The 14,392-nt window shown below is 38.9% G+C and overlaps 1 protein-coding gene across 1 annotated transcript; it reads right to left on the bottom strand.

The window, feature by feature from the left end:
* Nucleotides 1-2,902: 2,902 nt before the first annotated feature.
* On the bottom strand, nt 2,903-14,392 carry LOC100818329 (replication factor C subunit 3-like). The gene is made up of 11 exons (NM_001254135.3): nt 14,142-14,392; nt 13,946-14,056; nt 13,731-13,763; nt 12,927-13,095; nt 12,386-12,567; nt 4,848-4,984; nt 4,641-4,739; nt 4,390-4,459; nt 4,235-4,309; nt 3,708-3,753; nt 2,903-3,472 (listed from the first exon to the last, which is right to left on the bottom strand). The coding sequence occupies exons 1-11, from the start codon at nt 14,223-14,225 to the stop codon at nt 3,414-3,416; spliced, it is 1,065 nt and encodes a 354-aa protein (NP_001241064.1). The 5' UTR covers nt 14,226-14,392; the 3' UTR covers nt 2,903-3,413.

The raw sequence follows: 14,392 nt of genomic DNA, 5'->3' as shown, positions 1-14,392 counted from the left end.
CTTGAACACAAGGGATGGGTTGTCCTTGTGTGGTTCAGACTTTGTAAAAGGGTTTTACAAAGAGAAAGGAAAATCTCAAGTGGCTTGCTTGAGGACTGGATGTTGGCACAAGGGTGTGGCCGAACCAGTATAAAAATGAGTTTGCATTCTCTCTTCCCTTATCTCATTTATATTATTGCAATCAATTTTGTCTTGCATGTTTAAAGAACATTATTAAATTGATTGTTGCTTCTACTTCTGCATTCTGAGCCTATCATTTAAAAGGGGGTTAAAAGTTTGTTAGTGGGAAATTAATTCACCCATTCTTAAGTTATTGAGGCCACTTGATCCAACAATCGAGCCCACTACAAAATATCATCTCGGATAACAAACACCTACAACGCAAGCCACACAATTTTAGTCTTCAAATGGACATTCATTTTATCAAATTATAAACAATAAATCACATTATTACCTGAGAAGTATTGAACGCATCCGAACAATCAATATGTTATTCTTCATTCACACCAGCTTCATGTTCATTTTCATCATTCATATCAACTTCTTCAGACATTATATTGTCATACATCCATTGATCTTCGTCTATCTTAACAACAAATTTAAAATTTTCCACATCACAAACAAACAACACCTAACCGCACCATACATATACTATCACACAAAACTCTACGTAATTCTTTATTGTATACCATTTTATTAGAGGTGTCAGGCCAGGTTCGGCGGGTTGGCCCGGCCCGTTCTCCAAAAAAAGCTGGGCTAAAATTTGAGACCCGTAAACTGTTTAGGCTCGCCCTGTTTATCCTACAAGCCCGACAGGCCAGAGGCGGGCCGAGAGGGGCAGCCCGAGGACTAGTGCTTTTTTTTAAAAAAAAGATTATGGACTCTAAAATGGCCCAAACACACTCTCGCAGTCCAAATGGCCCAAATGCACGCAAGTCAGACCAGACCCTCACGGCCTCTTGAATTGAATCTCATTTCTCATTCTCTTGAATCTCTTCTCTCAAGACCCTCACCCTCAACCTCGAGCCCTCACCCTTCTCTTTCGATTTCGAACCCCAAGGTCATCTAGATTCTAGATATTGAAGTTTGTGATAGGTTTTATTCTTTTATTGCTTACTACTAGTATATTATTATTTTTAGTTATAAAAAATTATAAAGAGACAAGAGTTAGATTCAAAATTGATATTACCAACAACGATAAAGGACAATGCTAAATTGATGTTACCAACAACAATAAAGGACAATACAAAATATGGAATAAATAAATAAATAAATTGGCGGGCTAGCGATGGCCCGCAGGCCAACTTGAAATGGGCTGGGTTGGCCCGTTTATGGCGGGCCAAAACGGGTCGGACCAACCCTTATTGACAACCCTGCATTTTATAAACACTAGAATTCATAACCATATATATTAAAAACCAACAACCCTATATAAATAATAGCATACAAATTATTTCAAATACACATATAAACAAATAATTTTTATTTTAAAAAATTAAATACTAACATATTTATAATTTAAACGAATTAAAAATTTTAACAAGTTTTAAAAATTTAAAAATCCGAATAAACCATACGGATCACTTAATCCGTATGGTTTATACGGATCATGTGATCCGTATAAACCATACAAATTAAGTGATTCGTAAGTTCAAATTTAACTTACGGATTACATAATCCATATAAAAAATAGGGATCACATAATCCATAAGTTAAATTAAAACTTACGGATCACTTAATCCATATGAAACAAAAACCAAAACTACAATTGGGGTACCTTCGACAATGTCGCAATCGAACCAACCACCGCAACAATCACCACCGACTTGTAACACTTTCACCTTGGCCGAAGCGGCACCTCTCTCAACGGGAAAAACCAACACCAAAGGAGAAACCAAAGAAGAAAGCAAAGCACGCGAAACGTAAGTGGCAGAAACAGTAAACGAAACTTATTAAATGAAGAAGACGCAGGGGTATTTCTAGAATTATCAAAAATTGTTGGGTGCACAAGTAATAATGTTGGTACACCTAGCAACACCCGAATATCCTCCGGCAAACTCATTTTGGGTTTGGATCTGCACACTTGGTGACCCCAACAAATGGACGATTCAGCAGGTACTAACCATAATTCCAAGTTCCAGCTAGGAGATTCATTTATGCATTCGCCAATGGTCTCTTGGACACCCCCTTCCCACCCAGCGATGAAGCTGAAGGTGAATGGATCTGTGGATTCTGGGATGGGATTGCAGACGGAGACCCCTTTCTTGCAGAGCTGGAAGCTCTCCATAATGATCTTATGCGAACCTGGAATCTCGCATATATAACAACGACTAGTGGAGGCCATCACATCGTAGGATAACTCCATAATAGTTATGCATGTGCATGCAAATAGGATTTGGAGCACATAGTCTCTCATTCAGAAAGACTGAAATCCATGAGATCCGCGTACATTCAATTCTCCTCCTCCGTGAGCCAAGGATATATTTCTTAGATCACGAGATCCGCGTACTTAAGTTTTTTCTACTGAAATATATGACGTGAAATTGCTTACATAAGCACTGTTATTTATATAAACAATCATTGTTTAATAATACTATATCATAAATAATATATTTTCAATTATCACAGGACCCACAAAATTAATTTAAGTATTTACTTTAACAATCTTAACATTGGAGTGAATTTTTGTTTAAAATACTTAAATCTATATGAAATTATAACGACTACAAATTATGATAAACAACTCATAAGTAACTATGCATTATAGATGCAATTAGAGAGACTTAGTAGTTATATCTTAAGTTTTTCTTTTTTAGCTTTCCCAATTTACCAAAAAAAAATTGAAAGAGAAGGAAAGAGACTTTGGTTCTATTCCCAACATGATTAATGGTCAACAACAAAAGAACTAAAATTACATAATTTTAAAATGGAAGAACCAATATTGGATAAGAATTATAGGAAAATTACAATTTAGTCAAAATAAAAGTATAAAAGGATGAAACACTTAAAATTTGACTTATCAGTCCTTTGGTTCACGTCCACTACTATGAATAAATTGATGTTTTTACCACCTAAAATTTGGCTTGCGTCAGTTGACTATCGCAAATATTTATACAGGTGTATAAATTTCATTCAATATTTGAGTCAAATTACGAAGTCAATAATACAAACCGTCGTTCCAAAATTAAGTTGATAATATAATGTTGGGTTGGGCAAGAGATCAAGCATCATGCAAAGTCTACGCAATTTAAAAAAAGCATAACACCTTTACAAAGCGAATCATCATTCAGTAACAATTGATGCATACATGAAGAGAAAACCAACATGAGAAAACTCCATTATGTTAGTTAATTTCCAGTACATAATTCTTTAACATGTTGAGTCATGGAAAAGCAAAAACCATCATCTGACCTTCAGCCGAATGTTGAAATAAGGAAGGATTTATAAATGCTCATGAACTTGGCCACAAATGCTGCCAATGTAAACAAAAAACGAGAAAAAAAAAAAACAAAGTGGTCAGCAAGCAATTTTTGTTAGGCCAACTCGTATTAGAATTTATATTCACTTTGCAATTGTATAAATGCATTGCTTTAAACAAGTAGATTTATTGAGCCCACAAAATAAATATAAACAGGTTCAATAAAAGAATTCATAATGATCAACCATAAGATGTAACTGTCAATCTGACTACAACATTAAATAAATACCTTCAATGTGAAAGATCGCCTTCTGTCCAAGACGCATCCTATATTCCTGGTTCGATGAAGGGGAAAAATATCAGGAACCATTTCGAAAAGTAGGAGGTGAAAATGGCTAGACAATATCTTCACTCTTCCCCTTGGTTTGGTTGAGATCAAATAGGTAAGAAAGGAGAGGAAATTTTCAGAATTGTGTGGGTCATCTTTACCACACTACTTTAATTCAAAAATTTCTTTTCAATTCTCTGTCCTACACGACCAAACTCACCCTTCAGTCTTCAGTCTTCAGTCATTAATGTGTTATATAATAGTTATTTCCACACTAATAAGTAATGACTAATGAGGAAAATAAAATGGGGAAAAAAGATAGATGAATGCTTATACCAAAGTGCAATAGAATCACACAAAGGAGAATCAGTTGGTTAGGCTAACAAATTAGGAAAAATAAATATAGCAGGCCTGAACTCTTCTAGAAGACACGTTACAATATTAATTCCAGATGCTGATATGAAAAATAATACTGATAAAGCACTTACATAATATGCAGCCCAATGACATACTTCATGCTTTAGTTCTGCATCCAGTTTCCTCAATAGCTCATAAAGAAGCCTCTGAGCCAACAAATATAACATCAAAGTCAAGAAAAAATAAATAAATAATTTACAGGCGGAGTTGTAAGGAACACATTTACCTTCAAAATTATCTCTGGAGGAATGCAATTGATTAGCAGCTCATAGAGCTTTCCTCGAACTTGAAACAACCTAAGGTAGATGAGACAGACAGAGATGAAAGAGGCATTGTACACCACATAAGTCACTCAGATAACTAAATAAAACATGAAATTAGATTACTACACCAGTCAAAAGGCAATCCATGAACCAGACAATTTTCAAGGTTCAGTTGAACATTCAATTTATCACGGTCAATTGTAACAAAGCAAACCTTTTTGGGCTCTGTTCCTTCATTATGTCAGATGCAATTTCAGAAATATACTCTTCCCAGTCCATTGGAGGAATTGTTTGTTTGTTAGTGAAAGGATACCTGCAAGTATCACAGATTCACATGTGACGACAATATGCAAAAGAGACAGAAGTCAGTAGTTGACTATTTTCCCCTTAAAGCAAAGCTTTGAAAAGGAGATGAACTTACTGTTGGACACGACAAGTCTCAAATGACAATATGGCCCTCCTTAAATTTCGATTTGATTTCTCCACAATGCGAGCAGCAAAACCAGGAGGAAGTTGCAGCCCTTCCTTCTTACCAATGAATTCTAAAACTTCAACAATCTGCCATATAGATTTACAAAGATTCAATACAGATGAATATTGAATTCAAATAATGGGTAAGCTAAACAAGATCACTATATATTATAGTACATTTTGGTGGATGCCAATCTGTTGCATAATACTACCTCCATTCCTAATTATAAGACATTGTTGACTAACTCACGCATATTAAGAAAGTTGGTTAATTTAACTATTAACATTAAATTTGTCTGTAATTGTATTTGTTTTCAAAATTACCCTTAAATATTTAATGCATGGAGAGAGAATAACAGTAGTGGAGCTTTAATTTTTAAAACTGAACTCTTCTATTCTCCAATCATCATGAGAGAGAGAGAGAGAGAGAGAGAGAGAGACGGAATTCATAACATTCATTAAGGGTATTTTGGTAATAAAAAAAATAAAGCAATGGACAATTAGAAAAAAGTCTTATAAAAATGGACAAAGAAATTTCAAAACAATGTCTTATAAAAAGAGAGAGGGAGTATATCATAAGGCCTTGGATGCCATTAAAATGCCTTTGGCATACCCTTAAAAGCAACAAGGAACAAAAGGTGAAAATAAAAATAGATTGAGAGACAAACAACCTAATTATGGCTAATCCAAGCTTTTTTTAGTTTTCAAGGAAGTGTCAGGCCTAATCATAATGTTTAGTTTTTTTTTTTTTTTGATCAGCCAAAATAATATATATATATATATATATATATATTAACAAGTACCAGAGGTACTAAAATACAAGCTACATTCTGGTCTAGTCAACACCATAACAGATTGGTTGATGAACCAGAATAAACATATAGTAAGACTATTACAATTAATAAGCCTAAATTCGAATCCTCATCTACGAAGAAATTCTTCACTTAGGTTTGATGACCACTGATTATAGTGGGTGGTGAAGTCCTTCTCTAAGTTTTTGAGCCAAGTCCATAGCAGAAACACTGCATCATCTACCAATTTGTTTGCATTAAAGGCAGAATTGGAGAAAACTATACTATTTCTATGCTTCCAAATAGACCATGTCAGTGCTAACCACCACCCTTTCCATCTGTCCAGCTGTATCCCTTCATATGCTCCATATATATGCTGCAGAAAATGCTGTTTTGGGTGATGTGGAAAGACACCCACCAGATTTACCCAAGACAGCATTTCGCACCATAAAGGAAACACTTTGCTGCAATGAAAAAACAAGTGACTTGCGCTCTCCTCCATTGTTCTGCAGAAAGGGCATGTAAAATCTTGTAATTCAACATGCTTTCTCCTCAAGTTGTCTTTGGTTGGTAACCTATCTTTAAGTAACCTCCACGCAAACACAGCTACTTTAGATGGAACCTTCACCTTCCATAACTCCTTGAACTCACCATCCTGGTCCTCCTGCATTAAGTCCTCTCTAAGCACAGTGTATGCACTCCTAACCGTGTACTGGCCACTAGGATCTGCCACCCATACCCACTGGTCAGCACTGTTGGCCCGAATTCTGTGCCCCTGGATATCTTCTAAGAATGATACCGCCAAATCTATTTCGCTGTCGAACAATGGTCTCCTCCATTTAAAATCCCATTCCCACCCTGAATCTTTGACATCTCCCATTTGCTGAATGAAATGATCTTGCTGAAGAGATATACTGTGTAGCCTAGGATATTTCTCTAGTAAATGGGTCTCTTCCCCTATCCAAGAATCCTCCCAAAATTTAAATTTGTCCCCACGTCCTACCTTCCACACTATCGATCTATTCAGCACTTGACCCTGTTGAGGGTGCTGAGCTACAATCTTCAAGTCCCTCCACCATGTAGATTCATTATTGGCTGACCTTGCTTCACTTAGATTCCTCCACCCCCCATACTTTGACTCAATTACCCTAGCCCACAGCTCTCCCTGATTCTGAAAAAGCTTCCATCTCCATTTACCCAACAGAGATTGTATTAAAAGAGCTGATGTCTTTGACCCCCAAACCTCCATCTTCTTTTGGTAAGCACACCGTTTCCCATCGGATCCAAGCAATTTTATTTTGCTCCGACGCCCCTCCCCATAGAAAATTCCTCTGTAGTTTTATTAACTTATCCTCCACCTTTTTAGGTACCCTGAAAAAAGAGAAAAAATAGATAGGAATGGATGTTAGCACTGAATTTATTAAAGTCACTCTCCCCCCAAACGACAAGTGTCTTTGTTTCCATCTCACTAGTTTTCTCTCACATTTAGTAACGATAGGGTCCCATGTCTGGCATCTTCGCGGATTGGCCCCAATAGGTATACCAAGATATGTAAACGGAAAAGACATCACGCTACAATGGAGGTAATTGGCTGCACCACTTATCCACAAATCCGACACTCCAAAAGCCCCACAACTACTTTTAGCAAAATTAATTTTTAAACCCGAAGCAAGCTCAAAGGCCCTCAAGATAACTTTAATAGTTCTAACATTCTCCATAGATGTCTCCCCAAAAAATATTGTGTCATCTGCATACTGGAGGAGACTAATGTCCACTTTGTGTGTGCCCACCAAGAATCCCCTGTATAGCGTTTTCTCTATCGCTTTGGACATTAATCCATTAAGTCCTTCCGCAACAATGTTGAATAGTAAAGGTGATAATTGATCCCCCTGTCTGAGTCCCTTTTGGGGTAGAAACTCTGATGAAGGACTGCCATTAACCAAGACCGAGACCGATACGGATTTTAGACATCCAGCTATCCATTGGATCCATTTGGTGCAAAAACCCATTCTTGTCATCATATAAGTCAGAAACTCCCAAGACACAGAATCGTACGCCTTCTTATAATCGACCTTGAAAATAATGCATAGCTTTTGACATCTTTTGGCTTCTTCAACCACCTCGTTTGCAATCAGCACACTGTGGAGCATATGTCTACCTTGTATGAATGCTGACTGTCTTTCACTAATGATGAGATGCATAACCTTCTTCAGCCTGTTAGCCAGGACCTTAGCAAGTATCTTATAGGTACACCCTATCAAAGAGATTGGTCTGTAATCATTCAACACTTGAGGATCCGCTAGCTTCGGAATTAATGCTATAAAAGATGCATTCAAGCCCCTCGGAAAAACTCCATTGACATAAAACTCATCAAAAAATCTTAGGAAGTCTGATTTGATGATATCCCAAAATTGTTTGATGAATTTAAAATTAAGACCGTCCGGGCCCGGGCTTTTATCATTTCCGCAACTCCATACTGCCCTTTTGACCTCATCCTCTGAAAAACGCTCCACCAACATGTCATTCTGCTGACTGCCCATGGACTGAAAGCAAATACCATCCAGCCTTGGTCTTTCTTGTACACTTTCTTGGAAACGTTGTGAGAAAAACCTTCTGATTTCCTCTTTAACTATTGCCGGCTCATCCTTCCGTGATCCATCAATCAGCACTCCATTCAGACAATTAGCTCTACGCCTGGAGTTTATCAGCAGATGAAAATATCTAGTGTTACAGTCACCCTCCTTAATCCACTTGGATCTCGCCTTTTGTCTTAGTAAAGACTCGTGTGCCTGAGCTGCCTCCCATAACTCCTGTTGAAGCTGCTTTCTGACTATCAATTCATTGTGATCTAGCTGTCTGTCATCTGATTCTTCTTCCAGCTTATTTAAATCATCTTCAATCTTCTTGTATTTCTTGAAGGTATCCCCAAATTGTTCTTTGTTCCACACCTTGATCTTATCTTTGAGAGTTTTAATTTTCTGTTTTAGCACATATCCCCCCATCCACTCTGATGGTTAGATGTCCAGCTATCATGTATCAATTTCTTGAAGGAATTATCTGAAAGCCAGCAAAGCACTCTTGGATCTAAGCAGAACAGGGCAATGATCCGAGAAGTTCCTATGTAGTGTGTGTTGGGATGACCCGGGCCATTTAGAAATCCATTCAGGGGAAACCAAGAATCTATCTAACTTGCTCTTAGTAGTACCATTTGATCTGGACCATGTGAATCTCTTTCCCACCGATGGCACTTCTTCAACCTCCATGTCCGCGATCCATTCATTAAACTCCCTGATACTTCCATCCATCGACCCCCTTTGACATGAACCCAATCTTTCAGCAGGTGACCTGATATTGTTGAAATCCCCTAAAATGCACCAGTATCCTCCAGGATTTTGATCCTTCAGCTGCTTAACACTATCCCACAGTATCCTTTTATTTTGGAGATTGCACGGTGAGTAGATGTTAACATGTACTGGTTGTGTCTCCTGGCGCCACTTCCCAATCAGCAATATAAATCCAGCACCTGTAATTCTGCTTTCTACCTTAAAATGTCTGTCATTCCATATACAAATAATTCCACCTGCTGCATTAGATGCTGGGTATGCTTCCCAGCTGATTTCTGTATCCCCCCATAATGCTTGGCACATTGACTTCTCAACATTCTCCTTTTTTGTTTCTTGTAAACATAACATGTCAACATGATGCTCATTGACCAGCCTTCGGATTGCTGGCCACTTAACCCCCCTTCCAAGGCCTCTTACATTATAAGAAATAATATTCATTGAGACCGCATCCTGCTTCCCAATCTAACTGCCTCAATTTCATCTCTTTTTTCCATTTCCGCTATCTGCTGAACGTAACTCTTCTGTGGCATTTCAGTAGTTACCCCAATTCTGTGGCCAAGCTCCAAATCTTTTTTGCATCTTGAATAAGATTTCTTTCATGAGTTTCTTCCTCTAAACCTTGGTTATGTTTTCCTGCATGATTTTCTTCCTCCGACTTTACTTGTGTTAGAGGTTGGGCTTCCTGCGCTCTGTTATTACCTTGGGCTCTTGCTTCTTTTTTATCTTTCTCCTGCTGCTTTGGGTGTGAAAGCGTGTCCGCTGAGTTTATGACAGGCCGTAGTTCATGGGCAGCTCCCCTATGGGCTAAAATCTTTTTGTCACCACGCTTTCGTGAATACACCAGCCACGAATTGTTTTGGCCTGTTAAGTGACTTTTTGGGCTTGGTTGGTGGGGAGAACATATCTTAGTGGGGGTGTAAATATCACAGCCCAAATCCGCTACTCCTCCCACTTCCTTGTCACGTGACTGGTCAGCAACAGATTTAAAACTTCTCTTGTCTTCAACGTTCAACTGCGCCCTCCTATTTCCCTTTTCGTGAAAGTTCTCTGAGTTATCAGAGATGCCACACTTCTCATTGTGCCAGCTTCCCCCATTTAGGTGCAAGGGTGTTTGGTTGGTCTCCGCCTCCATCCTATCACTCATCTGCGACACTACAAAATCAGGCCGCACTGTGTCAGACTGTGCGTACACCTGACGGGCATCACCGTTGTCCTTTGGGCAATATCCACTGGTTCCCTTCTGTGTATCCGCTCCCACCATGCCCAGGTTAGTACCGTCGGCCAGATTTTCTGGTGACTGTTGCATTGCGGCGGTCATCCACTTCGATGCGTCCTCTTCGTTCTTGCCCGTCGCGAGGCCTTCTTTTGAGTTTTCCAACACCCCTTGCAAGCCGTCGTTCCACCGCTTTTGTGATTCATCTCCCCCCATGGTCGATGCGCGATCCTCTGTTGGAGTTTCGGACGATCGTTGCATATCGCCGTTCGGCGGTGTTTTTGCGCTCGCCGACCTGAGATCATCCACCTTCCCTTCCCCCGACACACTGACACCCCCCCTAACTTCCCCGAAGGTACCCGCTATGCTCAGGGTTCGCATCATGTTCCTCCATGCCTTCAACCTAGCTTCACGCGACGTTCCACCTTCGCTTTCCTCCGATTGGATCTCCTCAGAAGAGCTAAATTCATTCTGCCGCCAGCACTGGCATCTGGCGCATGAAACCCCACTTTCTTCCACTATGTTTACCGTGAAAATCTCCCCTTCTATCTGAACATTGACCACATGCTGTATGAGAGGCTTCCACGGCGTTTTGATTAGTATCCTTGCCATGTCCAACTTCCTTAGATCCTCTACATCGTCGTCAGCCTCCACCATTTCACCGATGGACGACACTATCTGCTTAATATGAGGTATATCCCAAGCCATCAAAGGTATACCCCAGCAATGAACCCATGTCAGTCTGTAACCGGGCCGCAACTTTGGGTTCCATTTCTCCAAAGAAATGAACAGATCGCCCCATCCTGTGTCTTCTTCCTCCATGACTTTCATCGCTTTTTCTTCATTAAGACCCAGGATCAAGACCATATCATCCCCAATGTATTTCGGTGATAAGTTTTCTCCGATATCCCATAACATCTCATCCTCTATTCTATCAAACATAGCCAAGTTTTTTAATCTCCCCACCCAAGCCTCCTGAAGCCATTGCTGCCCTTTCAGCGAGATGTCGAGGATCATTGTTGACCGCGAGCTGTCTCCAGTATACAGCTCCTTAGCTGGTGTTCTCCTCTGTTTTGTTATTGGGATATGTCTCCTTACGACCTCCGCATACGACCCTTGCTGTGCTCCCACGTTCAGGTCTGGTTTCATACTGAGGTACGTGTCTCTATTTACCTCCTGTTGTTGGTTAGACTCAGCGCGTCCCCTAGCCGTTGTTTGTGACTTGTCCCATCTTGCTCTCCCAAATTTAGGAGTGTTGGCATACATCTTTAACCCTCCAAAAATCATACTGTCTAGCTTCTTCTCCATCTGATGCACATCTTTCACCCCTTTGAACCTTACAAACCCGTATCGCTTTCCATTTCTGTTTCGTTTCCGGGATATGAAAATCTCCCTCACGTCTCCCACCTGCTTGAAGTGAATCCACATATCCTTTTCTGTTGCGTCGTCGGGAAATCTAGTGAAGTAGAAGGAAGTTACATCCTGCTTGTCTCTCCAATTTGCTCGCATGTAGCTGTGATGGTTTCCTATGTTTTTACGGTCGATGTTCAGACACGGGACCTCCGTCGTTCTCTCTCTGACACTCTCTCTCCGTTCTCTTCTATTCCTAACTCTCACCCACCCACAGTCTCTCTCTCTACTGTTTCTCTCACTCATCTCTCTCTCTCTTCGTTCTTGTACCAAGATGACGTGAGTAAAATACTGATCCCCTTTACATGATGCTAATCATAATGTTTAGTTGATTACCAAAGGAAATTTTAGCATTGTTTGATAATTAAACATTTGTAAATTTCTCACTGGACTACTGGAGAACTTGTCACGTAAGTTTCAGAAATTAATGTTGCTATTCTTCATTATATTTACGAAAGTGCAATAAAAATAAGAATAAAACTAAGAATTAACCTACTATAATGCTCACAGCAGCAACAAACAACCTGGTAGAACATCATTCATCTACTGAAACTGACTACCAAGCAATAGTATATAGAAGAATGAAACTACTTTGATTCACAATTGTGTCAGAGAAAAACAACCGCCTCTTATTGCAGGAAATTGCTTTTCTTATAGAAACTCAAACACAGACACAAAGGAAACAAACTCCTTACTTTCCTTGGCCATTGTATATGTTGAAAATATTTACCTGTTCTTCACTTGGTGCATTTATTCGCACATTGAGACATCGAGAGCGGATTGCTTCTGTAACTCTAGAAGAACTATTGCAACATAGAATTAATCTGCAATAAGCACTGTATTTCTCCATGGTTCTGCGGAGAGAATGTTGGGCTTCTCTAGAGAGTTTGTCAACGTCATTGAGCACAAGTACTGATAAAGAATACAAAATCAAACATTGAGAATTTTTTTAAGAAAAAATATAAAGATGAAAAATGCTTGTAATCTTCACATTTATTATACAGGACAAGGTGGAGAGATTGCTTATTCGACAATTGATATGGACAAAAAAAGGAAGAAGAAGAAAAAGGACTACAGTACATAAATAAATTAGACACTACAAAACTAAACCACACAGTACACAATCAAGGAGAAAATTGAAAGATAGCACTTACATTTGCAAAAAAAAAAAAAAAAACACTCAAAAATATATGTTTAACCATGCAAAGGTGCACTTTTCTATTTGCTTAAAACAACACGTGTAGAGGTTAAAAACAAAGACTTTCAGTTACCTTTAAATCCTTTCTTCCCCTTAGTATCAATTGGTCTGTTCTTAGCCATTTCTTTGATTACTTCCTGAACAATGTATCTGTCCTGAAAGCCTGCATCACTCGGACTCATTTCAATGTGATTGGCACTTGATAATGTTGTCAGCTCTAAATCAAGAGATCTACTCCCAGCCTGAAACCAATCCTCAAGCATTTCAAAACAAAAAACAAGCAACTAAAAATCACCAACAATTCAGTTTACTATGTAACAAATCCATCCATTGGAATACAATTCAAATTTATGTCACAGCACAAAGGATATCAACATAAAGTTGTACTAGAGAAGGGCACATATATGTAGTTCACTTGATACATCTAAACGAAAAAGAGTCTAAAAAAATGTATGTTTGTGGGGTTACATTGAAGGCATTTACTATATACCAAGCCATGTCCTACAGTTAAAAAGTTGTAGTCAAAACCAGCTCCTCCATCAGAATATTTTTCACAACAAAACACATTTTTAATTTTGTAAATATAATAAAACCTTGTAAAAACACATATTAGAACCAAGGAGGTCTAGCTCAGTTGGCTGAGCAAGGTGTGTGAGTATTCTAAACCCCCTGGTACCATGTTCAATTCTTACGGATAAAAAAAACATATTAGAAACATGATACATCAGCAAAGTTTCTCGGGTGCCCTTCCCTTCTGTCAAGGCACCATAACCAATTAAGCTATTGGCAGCCACTAATCAAAAAGGGTACCGTTAAAATCATAAAAAGCCGAAAATCATAATAACTAATAAGCCACAAAAAAATGGAAGAAGCTTACATCCACTTTCCAGGTCCTATTATCCACCTTCACCTGCAAGGTCAAGAAGGCCAGATTAGAAAGAAATCAAAATGAGGTCAGCAAGAAGAAAATAAACTACATTATACTCCAATACACATTTTTCTTTTCGTTGTTTTTGCAGTGACACTCTAAATGACTTGAAACAAAAATAAATAAATATATAAATAAACGAGAGAGAGAGAGAGAGAGAGAACCTTTTCGGCACCAGGTCCGAACATTTGGCGGAGAAGAGCCATGATTAGGGTTTTCTTGCCGGAGCCAGATGGGCCATAGAAGAGTAAATGGGGGCAATCCTGTTCCGTTACCTGCGATAACCCAAACAAAAAATCACAATAAAAAAATAGAAAAAAGGGGATAAAAATGGTTGATTTGATAGAGAGAATAGCATACCAATTTCTTGAGATTGCGAGCGATGTCGGTGTGGACCATAACCTGGTCGAGGGTTTTGGGACGATATTTGTCCACCCACAACATCTTCTGCCTCTTTTGTTTGTTTCTGTTTCTTCAACTGATATCGCTGCTGAGTGCTGAGAAGTGAGAAAATACACCTCTGCAGTGGCTGTGGAGGGAAAGGTAAGGCATTATATACCCTAGTCTGGTTTTCTTTACGGGTGAATTATCAATTCTCAAATTATTTTAAA

This window comes from Glycine max, chromosome 17 (genome assembly GCF_000004515.6).
Source record: "Glycine max cultivar Williams 82 chromosome 17, Glycine_max_v4.0, whole genome shotgun sequence".
Lineage (NCBI taxonomy): Eukaryota > Viridiplantae > Streptophyta > Magnoliopsida > Fabales > Fabaceae > Glycine > Glycine max.
The sequence above is the reverse complement of the archived record's forward strand: the minus strand, read 5'-3'. Positions and strand labels throughout refer to the sequence as shown.